This window comes from Dictyostelium discoideum (genome assembly GCF_000004695.1).
Source record: "Dictyostelium discoideum AX4 chromosome 6 chromosome, whole genome shotgun sequence".
Taxonomy (NCBI): domain Eukaryota; phylum Evosea; class Eumycetozoa; order Dictyosteliales; family Dictyosteliaceae; genus Dictyostelium; species Dictyostelium discoideum.
The window spans coordinates 3,043,771-3,056,526 of record NC_007092.3 but is presented as its reverse complement, the minus strand read 5'-3'; the positions used below and the strand labels follow the sequence as shown (position 1 = coordinate 3,056,526).

At 24.0% G+C, this 12,756-nt stretch overlaps 6 protein-coding genes and 1 non-coding gene across 7 annotated transcripts in view; 2 read left to right on the top strand and 5 right to left on the bottom strand.

Annotated features, from left to right (window-relative positions):
- Positions 1 to 1,037: 1,037 nt before the first annotated feature.
- Positions 1,038 to 1,878, bottom strand: DDB_G0293708 (LIM-type zinc finger-containing protein; the record flags this gene model as incomplete). The annotated part of the gene is made up of 4 exons (XM_629010.1): positions 1,038 to 1,127; positions 1,226 to 1,273; positions 1,370 to 1,555; positions 1,870 to 1,878. 4 exons carry the CDS (start codon positions 1,876 to 1,878, stop codon positions 1,038 to 1,040), a joined length of 333 nt encoding a protein of 110 aa, XP_629012.1.
- Positions 1,879 to 3,307: 1,429 nt separating this feature from the next.
- Positions 3,308 to 3,379, bottom strand: tRNA-Glu-UUC-17. Its single transcript has one exon. It is a non-coding gene; the product is annotated as a tRNA-Glu (tRNA).
- A 377-nt stretch (positions 3,380 to 3,756) lies between these two features.
- Positions 3,757 to 4,661, bottom strand: DDB_G0293566 (glycoside hydrolase family 25 protein; the record flags this gene model as incomplete). The annotated part of the gene is made up of 3 exons (XM_629009.1): positions 3,757 to 3,948; positions 4,050 to 4,361; positions 4,515 to 4,661. The coding sequence occupies 3 exons, from the start codon at positions 4,659 to 4,661 to the stop codon at positions 3,757 to 3,759; spliced, it is 651 nt and encodes a 216-aa protein (XP_629011.1).
- A 493-nt stretch (positions 4,662 to 5,154) lies between these two features.
- On the top strand, positions 5,155 to 5,932 carry gins2 (GINS complex subunit 2; the record flags this gene model as incomplete). Its single annotated transcript, XM_629008.1, has 2 exons — positions 5,155 to 5,374; positions 5,481 to 5,932. 2 exons carry the CDS (start codon positions 5,155 to 5,157, stop codon positions 5,930 to 5,932), a joined length of 672 nt encoding a protein of 223 aa, XP_629010.1.
- A 104-nt stretch (positions 5,933 to 6,036) lies between these two features.
- Positions 6,037 to 7,620, bottom strand: DDB_G0293562 (hypothetical protein; the record flags this gene model as incomplete). Its single annotated transcript, XM_629007.1, has 1 exon — positions 6,037 to 7,620. The coding sequence occupies one exon, from the start codon at positions 7,618 to 7,620 to the stop codon at positions 6,037 to 6,039; it is 1,584 nt and encodes a 527-aa protein (XP_629009.1).
- Positions 7,621 to 8,034: 414 nt separating this feature from the next.
- rpa2 (RNA polymerase I, second largest subunit) lies at positions 8,035 to 11,662 on the top strand (the record flags this gene model as incomplete). Its single annotated transcript, XM_629006.1, has 3 exons — positions 8,035 to 9,026; positions 9,123 to 9,435; positions 9,575 to 11,662. The coding sequence occupies 3 exons, from the start codon at positions 8,035 to 8,037 to the stop codon at positions 11,660 to 11,662; spliced, it is 3,393 nt and encodes a 1,130-aa protein (XP_629008.1).
- A 677-nt stretch (positions 11,663 to 12,339) lies between these two features.
- Positions 12,340 to 12,756, bottom strand: part of pabpc1A (RNA-binding region RNP-1 domain-containing protein) — a gene marked incomplete at both ends in the record, with an annotated part of 2,311 nt that continues 1,894 nt past the window's right edge. Inside the window, one exon of the mRNA XM_629005.1 lies at positions 12,340 to 12,756. This exon is cut by the window's right edge and continues 1,225 nt beyond it. Coding sequence (XP_629007.1) covers positions 12,340 to 12,756 — 417 coding nt within the window.

Genomic DNA, 12,756 nt, shown 5'->3' with positions numbered 1-12,756 from the left:
AAAAACTGAAAATCTAAAAAGATATTTTTTTTTTTCGTAAAAAAAAAAGAAAAAAAATACAAAAAAAAAAATGGTTCCCCAAGGTGGAAAAAAAAATAATTTTTAATAAAAAAAAAAAAGAAAAAAAAAAAAAATAATCAAAATTGTGATCAAATAAAATCTACTTTGTAAAATAGGAAAGATTGAAGAATCATTATGACCTTCCTTTTAAAAAAAAAAAATAAAAAAAAAATAAAATAGCACAACGAAAAAAAAAAATTCCAATATAAAAAAGTTATGATTTTTTTTTTTATGTGAAACAATAAAATTGATTAATTTTAAGTTCCAGTTTTTTTTAAAAAAAAAAAAAAAATTAAAGAAATTATTATTTAATAAAATAAAATATTAAAAACATTTGAGAATTTAATATTAAAGTTGAACCTCTATCTAATTTCTTTTTTTTTTTTTTTTTTTTTTCAATACATTTCCAGTCACAAATAATAAAAAAAATATTTTTTTAAAAAATTGAGTTAATTGATAGTGTAATTTTTAAATAGTTTTTATTCTATTCTTTTTTTATCATTTTCTTCTATTTTGCGAGATTGAATTTGTTTAGAGATTTGTATAAATGATTGGTTTAAAAAAAACGATCTGATTCAAATTTTTTAAATTTTGAAATGATTTTAAATTATTTGTTTGAAAAAATAAATAAATAAATAATAATCATACAAATTCATTTCTCAATTATCTTCTCTTTTGAAAAAAAAAAGAAAAAAAAATATATATTCCCAGTTGTTTACAAAAATACCTTGAGGGCTTCTCTTTTGAAAAAAAAATAAAAAAAAAAAAAAGATTTGGAAAAAGTAAAAAATAATTGCATATTAATTGTTTGTTTTTAAAATAGATGAAAGGTAGAACAGATAACCGTACTGATAGCTCTACATTTATATTTAAAATTGTTTATTCTAGTGTACATTATTTCATTTGAAAGAGGCGTGACTTGTTATTTGTTTTAATTTTTTTTTTTTTTTTTTTTTTTTTTTTAAAAAAATTATTGTTTATGAAGATGCAGCAACTTCAACTTCACTTGGAGTGATTTCTTCTTTGTTTTCACCACCATTTTTCTTCTTTTCGAATTCATGTTGTGGCTATTATAAAAAAAGAAAATAAATAAATATATTAATATATTTTATATACCTTTTTTTTATTTTTTTTTTTTTTTTATTTTTTTATCTATGCTACATACTTTGAGTTGACCAAAACCTTCAGAGTAATTACCTTTGCTAAAGAATAACTGTTTGATGATAAAAAAAAGAAGAAAAAAAAAAAATTAGTATGATAAAAATTAATTTGGTGACATTAAATACGGGAATTTTTAAATTATAATTACTTTTTTGAAGCAAACTTTGCAGAAGAGAGTACCATTATCTTTGCTTGCATATTTTCCTAAAGAGAGAATTGAATTACATTCAGTGCATTTGAAGCAAGATTTATGGTAAATCTTTTCATCAGCTGCTAATTTTTCTAATGGGTATACAGTTTTAGTGCAAACAATACATTTTTCAGTTGATCCAAACTTTTTTACCATTTTTAAATATAGTTTTATAATAATAATAATAAAAAAAAAGATATTATAATTAGAATTTAAATGTTTAAAATAAAAATAAAAATTAAACAGTAATAATAAAAATAAAAAAATACAAAAAAATTTTTTGGGGGGAAAAAAAAAAAAATAAAAAAAGAAATAAAAAATCTGGGAATTTGTGGTGTTTTGGAATACCGATATATAAAAAAAAATAAAAAAAAAAAAATAAAAAAAAAAAAACTATAAAATATATAAAAAGAAAAACTAATCAAGAAATAAATATTATTTAATCAAATAATACTTACTTTAGACATTTTAAGAGTTTATTTATATGTGCGAGAAAGGAAAAAAAAAGATTATATAAAAAAAATTAAATAATAATATACGTATTTAATAAGTTTTTATAAATTATAATACAACAAATGAAAAATAATAGTATGAGTAAAAAAAAAAAAAAAAGACAAAAAAAAAAAAGTTTTTGTGTCTGATTCTCTCGCTGAAAAAAAAAAAAAAAAAGAAAAAAATAAAAAAAATAAAAAAAATAAAAAAAATTTTATGTTATTTTTGGGTTTATAAAAATATCTCAATCTACAATCACTCACGATCTGAGTATAAAAATTTTTTTTTTTTTTAAACAAAACCCACAACCCTACCCATATTAAAAATTTATGTTGGCAGTTAAAAAAAAATAAAATTTTTTTTTTTTCCACACAACCACAAATCACAAATAACAAAAAAAAAAAAAAAAAAAGAAAAAAAAATTAAACAAAACAAAAATAATAAAATTAAAAAAATAAAAATAAAACCACAACACACAAAACGATACACTGACACCACATGTGGACATCTAAATGTTAACATATACCACTTTTTTTATCTGTTAAAATAATATCTCATCATATAAGTTACAATTTTTATTATTTTATTTCAAACTACAAAGCAATGATATAAATTATTATGTTTGAAACTTTTTTTTATATTGAACATTTAAGTCACCTTGCCCATTATAATAACATGGTTATCTCGATTTCATTTTTTTATTTTTATAATTTTTTTTTTTTATAATAAAATTAGATAAATATCTATTTATATCCACAATATTGTTGGGTAGTTTTTTTTTTTTTTTTTATATTCTATTCATATGAAAAAAAATTTTTGAGCCACTACCACTTTATTTTATTATTTTTTATTTTAATATTTTTATTACATAAAGTTGAACTCACAATGTTAAAAATTTATAACATATTATGTTTTGATAACCAATAGTTATTTATTATATTGTTTTTTTTTTTTGGTATAGTTTTTATTTTTATTATTTTTTTGTGGGTTTTCATCATAAAGAAAATAACACATCCAAGAAAATTTATTTTTACTTTTTAATGTGTCCATAATTTTTTTTTTTTTAAATAAAAATTAAAAAAAGAACTTATTTAAGGTTTATAATTTAAAATTTAAACTAAAAACTATCAATTTAATTTTTTTTATGAGTACACCATAAACCATTTAATAAAAATTTACCACAATATTAAAAAAGTATTTCTTTTTTTTTAAAAGTTTGGATTACAGAAATTCTAAATTATTAATTTAAAATTTTTATATGGTTTTTATATTTAAAGAATCTAGTTATAATTATATAGAACATCTTTAATTTTTTTTTTTCAATAATTGTTAATCGATTTTTTATACAATCCACTATTGAATATGACATCGAACCCTCGATCTTTATATTTTGGGTCAAAAAAGCTCCCCATTCGGGAATCGAACCCGAGGTACCAGTGTGAAAGACTAGAGTGTTACCGACTACACCAATGAGGAATTGTATGAATTCCAAATTTTTTTTAGTAAAATTTATACAATTTATATTAACGGCCAAAAATTTACAAAAATGAAAAGGATCTAAAGCCCCACAAAACTCCAGTTTTCTGCTATTCCCTCAACAAAATCTACAAAAAAACATGAATAAGAAATTAATTCTGTAGAACTAAAAACTCTAAATAAAATGACCCACACCCATTTCAAAAAAAAAAAAAAAAAATATAAATTCCAATCAAACAAATCAAATTTAAATTTTAAATTTATAGAAAAATTAGAATATATAAAATTATTTCTCAAAAGATTTGGATTTCAATTTTTTTTTTTTTTTTTTTTTTTTCAAAAATAGATACTATTTTATTTATTTAAAATATTTATATTTATTCCCAATAGTTCTTATCAATACCAAGACCACATTCATTAATATTACCTGCATATTGTTTCATGTGAGGTTTAGTCCAGCCGTTAAATGGACTAAAATCATTAAAATTTTCTGCTCCATCATAATTTGCATACCAAATTGGGTAATCTTTACCACCATCCCAACTTCCAACAATACCTGGCCATTGACTCTGTTATTATATTTTTTAATTTAATTTAATTTAATTTAAATTGGTTAAAAATTTATAATAATAAAATGTAAAAAAAAAAAAAAAGAAAAAGAGATACAAACTTCACTTGTGTAAATTCCAACATGTTTAAAACCAGCAGTTTTTGCACTATCTAAGAGTCCTTGGATGAATTTTTTATTATTGTCATATGAACCAGACCAGTATTGACCTGGACCTTCAATATCTAACCAAAGGAAATCAAGATCCTTTAAATAATCTTTCAAATAATGAGAAGTTGTTGTAACTTGATTTTCTGGATTACCGCAATCGTAACATGGGAATAAATAAACGTCAATGGTTTCAATACCAGCTTTCTTTGCATTTTCAATTGATGGTTTACAATTTGTATCAATTGAACCAATTGATTCGTAACACTATTTTTATTTAAAAAAAAAAATCAAATAATAATAAATAAATAAAAAAAAAAATATGTTAATTTTAAATATATATATTTTTTTTTTTTTTTTTTTTTTTTTTTTAATTATTTAAATTTTGTTTTTTTTTTTTTGAAATTTAAAAATAAATACTCTAATAATAGCACGAGAATATTTTTTTTGTTTGAAGCATTCAAATCCCGATTCGTTGGTTCCTGAGGAAACATCAATACCAATATGTGAAAATGCTAAATTAAAAATTAATGTAAAAACAAATAAAAGTGAAATAATGAATCTCATTTTTGCTTATTTTTATAAAGGAGAATAAAAAAAGAATAAAAAAATAAAAAAAAAAAAATGAAAAATATAAAAACTTAAAAACCAAATTCAAAGATATTTTTTATAAAAAAAAAAAAAAAAAATAAAATAAAAATAAAAAAATAAAAAAAAAAGTTTGGTTTCCTGGGTAATAGTTAAATTTCCCAAATTTCGATAAAATTGTACCAACTCACCAAAATATCTCAAAAAAAAAAAATAAAATATTAAAATAAAATTATTGTAAAAAAATATATTAGATATTAATTTAATAATATATAAATAAAATATATTAATTTAAAATATAAACAAAAAAAAACATACAGAAAACTTCGCCCGCCAATTTTTTTTTTTTTTTTTTTTTTTTTTTTTTTTTTTTTTTTCTGATTTTTTAATTTTTTTAATTTTATTTTTATTTTTCAAGCAACTAGAGGAGTACTCCAAACATATATAAATAAATAAATAATAAAAAAAAAGAATGGAGGATATAGGGCTATTACCATCACAAATTGAATTTTTAGCAGAAGATACAACAATAACGGTAGTTCCAAATTTTAAAATGGAATCACTTATATTTTTATCAGGAGAATATGGTCCGTTTGTTCCATCTTTCCCAATTGAGATACCTCTTTGGTTAGCAATTTCATTAAAAAAAAAGAAAAAATGTACAATAACTCCACCAGATTGGATGACTTATAGTATGTTTAAAAATAATAATAATAATAATAATAATAATAACCCCACAGTTAAAAAAAAAAAAACTTAAAAAATAACAATAATAATAATAATTAATATTATATATAGATAAATTAAAGGCTAAATTTCAAGAAGAAAATAAAATAAAAGATGGTTTTATAGAATTACCAGAGAATTTTGATGAGATATCGTCATTATTATTGGCAAATTGTCCAGATGATATTAAAGATATAAATAAAATTAGAATTTTAAAAGGAGACATTTTATCAAGAAGAGAAAAAAAATTAGAAGAATCTTTGAAAAGTCATTTAAATTCATTAACCGATGGTGAATCTGTAACGACAATGGAATTTAAAAACTTTTCAATGATGGAAATTAATAAAATTAGAGCTTCTTATGTCAGTGGTATAAATGATTTAAATAAAATCCAAAATAGTGATAATGATAATAATAATAATAATAATAATAATAATAGTAATAATAATAATAATAATAATAACTCTCAACAATCCCAATCTGCCTCAAATGCTTCCTCAAGATCTTTATTTTCCAAAAAATAAATATTAAGATATAAAATAAAAAATTAAAGCAATGCACACTATCATTATTATATTTAGTTTTATAATTTTGTTTTTATTACACTTTTTCTTTTTTTTTTTTTTTTTTATTCAGAGTCTGATTCAGACTCTGATTCACTGGAAGATGATGAAGAAGAGGAAGAGGAAGATGATGAAGAGGAATCTGAATCGGAGCTAGAGCTTGAATCGGATTCGCTCGATGATGATGATGAATCAGATTCTTTTTCACTTTCACTTTCACTTGATGATGAATCCTTTTTCTTTTTATCCTCATCTTCACTTTCACTTGATGATGATGAATCTGAATCTTCTTTTTTCTTTTCGTCTTCACTTGATTCTGAATCCGAATCTTCTTTTTTCTTTTCATCTTCACTTTCACTTGATGATGATGATTCTTCTTTTTTCTTTTCGTCTTCACTTGATTCATCTGAATCTGAATCTTCTTTTTTAGATTTCTTTTGTTCCTCCTCACTTTCGCTTGATGATGATGATGATTCTTCTTTTTTTGTTTCTTCTTTTTCAATATCCATCTTTTCTTCCTCCTTACTTTCACTTGATGCTGGTGATGAAGATTCTGAATCTGATGACTCTTCTTTTTTAATTTCAACCTTTTCAATATCCATCTTTTCATCTTCCACACTTTCACTTGATGATTCTGAATCTGATGATCCTTCTTTTTTAGTTTCAACTTTTTTAGAATCTTTCTTTTTCTTTTCATCTTCACTTTCACTTTCGCTTGATGATGATGATGATGATGATGATGATTCTGATTCTGATTCTGATTCTGAATCTGATGACTCTTCTTTTTTAGCTTCAACTTTTTTATTATTTTTCTTTTTCTTTTCATCTTCACTTTCACTTTCACTTGATGATGAATCTGAATCGGATGATTCTTCTTTTTTTGTTCCAACTTTTTTATTATCTTTATTTTCATCTTCACTTTCACTTTCACTTGATTCTGACTCTGATTCTTCTTTTTTAATTTCAACTTTTTTAGTGTCTTTTTTTTTCTTTTCATCTTCACTTTCACTTTCACTTGATGATGAATCTGAATCAGATGAATCTGAATCGGATGATTCTTCTTTTTTAGTTTCAACTTTTTTAGTTTCAACTTTTTTAGTTTCAACTTTTTTAGTTTCAACTTTTTTATTATCTTTCTTTTTCTTTTCATCCTCACTTGATGAATCTGATGAATCTGAATCTGATGAATCTGATGATTCAACTTTTTTAATTGGTTTTTTAGTTTCAACTTTTTTAATTTCTTTTTTCTTTTTCTTTTCATCTTCACTTTCACTTGATGATGAATCTGATGAAGATGAATCTGATGAATCTGATGATTCAACTTTTTTCTTTTTCTTTGCTTCTTCTTTTTTATTTTCTTCTAACTTTCTTTTATTATTATTATTATTATTGTTATTATTATTATTATTATTATTATTATTATTATTTTTATTATTATTATTATTTCCATTTCTTGGACCTCTATATAATTTACCTTGAACTTTTTGTTCTTCAGATATGCAAATTGAATGTGCTTTACTGGATTCCAGTGAGAATCTACCTGAACATTGTACACATGAATAATCAGTACGACGACTATTGCATCTATGGAATGCTAATTTCTTTTTCTCTAAAATATCACCACAATTATCACATGAAAAACTTGGCATTTTTAATTTATTTGATCCAAAAATAATGAAAAAAAATTATTTTAAGATTTTTTTTTTTTTTTTTTCGTTTTTCGAATTTTTATTTTATTTAAAATTAATTTTTTTTTTTTCCAAAAAATAAAAAATAATAAAAAATAAAAAATAAAAAAAAAAAAAAACGAAAAAAAATTTTTTATTTTTATTTTTTATTATTTTTTATTTTTTTTCGTTCGGTTTCAAAAAAAAAATAATTATATATATATATATTTATATATTTAAAATATTTAAATAAATAATAATTTAAATAATTAAAATATAAAAAAAAAAAAAAAAAAAAAAAAAATTTTAATATATATTATATACCATAAAAAAAAAAAAAAAAAAATCAAAAAAAAAAAAAAAAAAGAAAGGAATTAAAAGAAGAAAAGAAAAAAAATGAGTGAAGAATTAAAATCATTAATCCAACCACACATTGATTCATTTGATTTTTTTACAGATCATGGTATAGATTTAGTATTAAAAGATAGTGAACCATTATATTTTGAACATAATAGTACTCAATATAAAATCAGATTTACAGATTTGAAACTTTCAAGACCAACACGTAATATTGTTGAAAAAGAGATTAAATTATATCCAAATGAATCAAGAGAAACCGGTACAACTTATAATGCACCATTTAAAGGTGCAATTGGTTTATATGAAGTTAATGAAATGGATGAGATGGATGACGGTACAGAGGTAGATTATAATAAACAAGAGCCAACTCATACATTTGAGGTTGATTTAGGTCGTTTACCAATTATGGTGAAGTCAAGATATTGTCACCTCAATGGCATGTCACCAGAGAAATTAATTGAAAGTAGAGAAGAGGAATTGGAGCAAGGTGGTTATTTCATTGTCAATGGTAATGAAAAGGTTGTACGTATGTTGGTCATGACAAAAGCAAATCATCCAGTTGCACTTCACAGAAAAGCATGGACAAACAGAGGTCCAGGTTACACTAAAAATGGTATTACCATTCGTTGTGTTCGTCCAGATCGTTCATCAATTACAAACAATCTTCATTATATCAATGATGGTCAAACTACATTACGTTTCTTATATCGTCGTCAAGAATTCTTTTTACCTGCTACTCTCCTCTTAAAAGCATTAAAAGATACCACTGAAAAGGAAATCTATGAAAATATCGTTCAAGGTGATAATGAAAATACTTTTCTCACTGATCGTGTTGAATTATCACTTCGTGAACAAAAAATTAATAATATTAACACTCAAGAAGAAGTTTTAGATTATATTGGTTCACGTTTTAGAGCTCGTACTCAATTCCCACCTTCATTTTCAAATATTAAAATTGGTAGATGGTTTATTAATCAATTTGTTTTTGTTCATTTACCAAATTATAATGATAAATATAATTTATTAATGTAAGTTATATTTATTAAATTTTATTATAAAAATTTATTTTATTAAAAATATTAATTTTTTTTTTTTTTTTTTTTTAAAATTTATTTTATTAATAGTTTAATGATTCAAAAATTATATGCAATGGTTGGTGGTAAATGTGGTACAGATAATATTGATTCACCAGCATTCCAAGAAGTTTTATTAGCTGGTCATATTTATGGTATGATTTTAAAAGAGAAATTAACAGAATATTTAGAATCTACAAAATCATTTGTTTTAAAGAGTTTTGAAGATAAAAAGAAATCTGGTGATAAATTGCCAGATGCACTTAAAAAAGTATTAGATAAAAACTTTAAAATAGCTGATAGATTTAGTTATTTCTTAGCAACTGGTAATCTTAGATCAAGTTCTGGTATTGATTTACAACAAGTAAGTAATTAAAAAAAAAAAAACTATTATTTAATTAATAGGTTATTAATAATTTTATTATTATTATTATTATTATTATTATTATTATTATTATTATTATTATTATTATTATTATTATTATTATTATTATTATTATTAGACATCAGGTTTTTGTGTTATTGCAGATAAATTAAACTTTTTAAGATTTATTTCACATTTTAGATCAATTCATAGAGGTGCATTTTTTGCAACAATGAAAACTACAGCAATTAGAAAGTTGATGCCAGAAAGTTGGGGCTTTTTCTGTCCAGTACATACACCAGATGGTGCACCATGTGGTTTATTGAATCATTTATCATCAAATTGTTTGGTTACAGTTGATGCAGCACAAGATCCAACTGTTCAAAAGGCACAAACATTATTACCATCATTTTTAGCAGCACATGGTATGTTACCAATTGATATGGTTAGTGTTTATCAACATCAATATCTCACTATTACATTGGATGGTCGTGTATTGGGTAAGATTGAACCAAAAGCAGGTGAAGAGATGGTTAAAATGTTACGTTATCTTCGTTCAATGGGTAATGAACCATCAATTCCAAAAACCATGGAAATTTCATATGCACCACCAACCAACGTTGAAAATGGTCAATATTCAGGCATTTCATTGTTTACAACTGGTGCACGTTTCATGAGACCAGTAGTCAATTTGACAAGTGGTCAAAATGAATTGATTGGACCACAAGAACAACTATATATGGAGATTGCTGTTGTACCACATGAAGTTATCAAAGGTGTTACAACTCATATTGAAACTTCACCAACTGCTATGTTTTCATTGTTGGCAAATCTTACACCATTCTCTGACTACAATCAATCACCACGTAATATGTATCAATGTCAAATGGCAAAACAAACTATGGGTACCCCATTACATTCCTATCCATTCCGTACCGATAATAAATTATACAAGGTTCAAAATGTACAAAAACCAATCGTACACACTAAAAATCAATTCAAATTCCGTTGTAATGATTATCCACACGGTTGTAATGCTGTTATTGCCGTAATTTCAAATACTGGTTACGATATGGAAGATGCTATGATTATTAATAAATCCGCTTATGAACGTGGTTTTGGTCATGGTTCCGTTTACAAGAATGAATACATCGATTTGGATCAAGGTTTATCACGTTTTGAACAAAAGAAAACATTTTTTGGTCGTCCAAATACAGTTGTAGATGAATTGGATAAATTTATTGATACCGATGGTCTTCCATTCGTTGGTCGTTTAATTAAACCTGGTGAACCATATTATACCTATATTCGTCCATCCGATGGTAGACAAGTCACCAAAGATTACAAAGGTAAAGAAGAAGCTTATATTGAAGATGTTCGTATCATTTTCGGTCCAAATGGTGCAACTCGTGATCCATCTAAAATCAATAACATTTGTGTTAAATTACGTTTCAATCGTAATCCTGTCATTGGTGATAAATTTTCCTCTCGTCATGGTCAAAAAGGTGTTCTTTCCCAATTATGGCCAGAAATTAATATGCCATTCACTGAAAGTGGTATGAAACCAGATGTAATTATCAATCCAAATGCTTTCCCATCACGTATGACCATTGGTATGTTGGTAGAGATTTTAGCCGGTAAAGCTGGTGCAATCCATGGTAAATTCCAAGATGCCACCGCTTTCCAATTCGATGAAAACAATACAGCCATCGATTTCTTTGGTGAACAATTGGCAAAGGCAGGTTTCAATCGTTTTGGTAATGAACAAATGTATAGTGGTACCACTGGTAAAGAATTTGAATGTGAAATCTTTTTCGGTGTTTGTTACTATCAAAGATTACGTCATATGGTTAAAGATAAATATCAAGTACGTGCTCTCGGTAAAGTTAATGCTTTAACTCGTCAACCAATTAAAGGTCGTAAGGTTGGTGGTGGTATTCGTTTCGGTGAGATGGAACGTGATTCCCTTTTGGCTCATGGTGCTAGTTTCTGTTTGAATGATCGTCTCATGAAATCCTCTGATTTCGCAAAGATTAAAGTTTGTAAATTATGTGGTAGTACCCTCACAATCTACTCTAAAAAAGATTATTCCAATCAAACTGTTTCTGAATGTAAATCTTGTAAATCCAGTGATTCAATCGCTACAATTTCAATTCCTTACGTTTTCACTTATTTAGTTGCTGAACTTGCTGCTGTTAATATTACTATGAAATTACAAGTTAGTTAAATAAATAAAAATAATAAAATAAAAAATAAAAAAAAAAAATTAAAAAATAAAATAAAAATAAAAAAAATAATATATAATAAAATTAAATCATTTTGTATTTTTTAATTTTTATTTTTTAAAAAAAAATTATTTTAAAATTGATTGGGATAAATTATTAAAAAAAAATTTTAAAATTGATTGGGATAAAAATTAAAAAAAAAGATAATTGGAAGTTCTTTTTTAAAAATAATTTTTCCCAATCAATTTTATTTTAGTTTATTATCATAAAAATTATCAATTACTTTTATTAAAATCCAAGTTTTTCAATTTCAAAAAAATATTTAAATTTTGTTTAAAATTTATTTTTATTTTTAATTCCACAGATAAATTTAATAAAACCACAATAGAAATGATCTTTGTAATTATTATCAAATACCCTTTCTTATTAAGCCAAACCAATATATATATATACAATAAATGTTATATAGGAATTGAAGTGAAGAGTAATATTGAAGATAATCCAAAATAATAAAAATTAAAAAAAATTCTAAAAATGATATATCATTAAAAACTCAAAACAAATAAATAATACTTTCTTTTAATTTTTTTTTTTTTTTAAATTTTTTTTTTTTAGTTGTTGTTGGAGTTGTTTTTTTATTTATATTTTTTATTATATATTAAATAATTGGTGGTGGGTTTTAGTTTGAACCTAAAACTTCAAGGGCTTCTCTGATTTTATCGGCTAACAAGTCTTGACGTTGAGTAAGGGTGAATAATTCTTCAACTGGTAAAGAGTCTAAGAGCATACCTGTGATTTTACCGGCCAAATCTGGTTGAGAGTTGTGGATTAATGGGTAGAGGTGTTCACCGAGAGCAACGTTTTGTTGATCACGAGATGGGAGATTGATGATTGATTGGAGGTTAAGAGCAGATTCAGCTGATGAGGCGGCTTGTTGAGTTTGAGCGACATCCAAAGTGGTTTGTTGTTGAACTGGAATTGGTTGAGCACCTGAAACGTCTGGACGTGGACCGTTTTGACGTGGTTGACCACCGTTTTGACGTGGACCATTTTGACGTGGTTGACCACGGGCATAGTTCATATTGGCGTATTGACC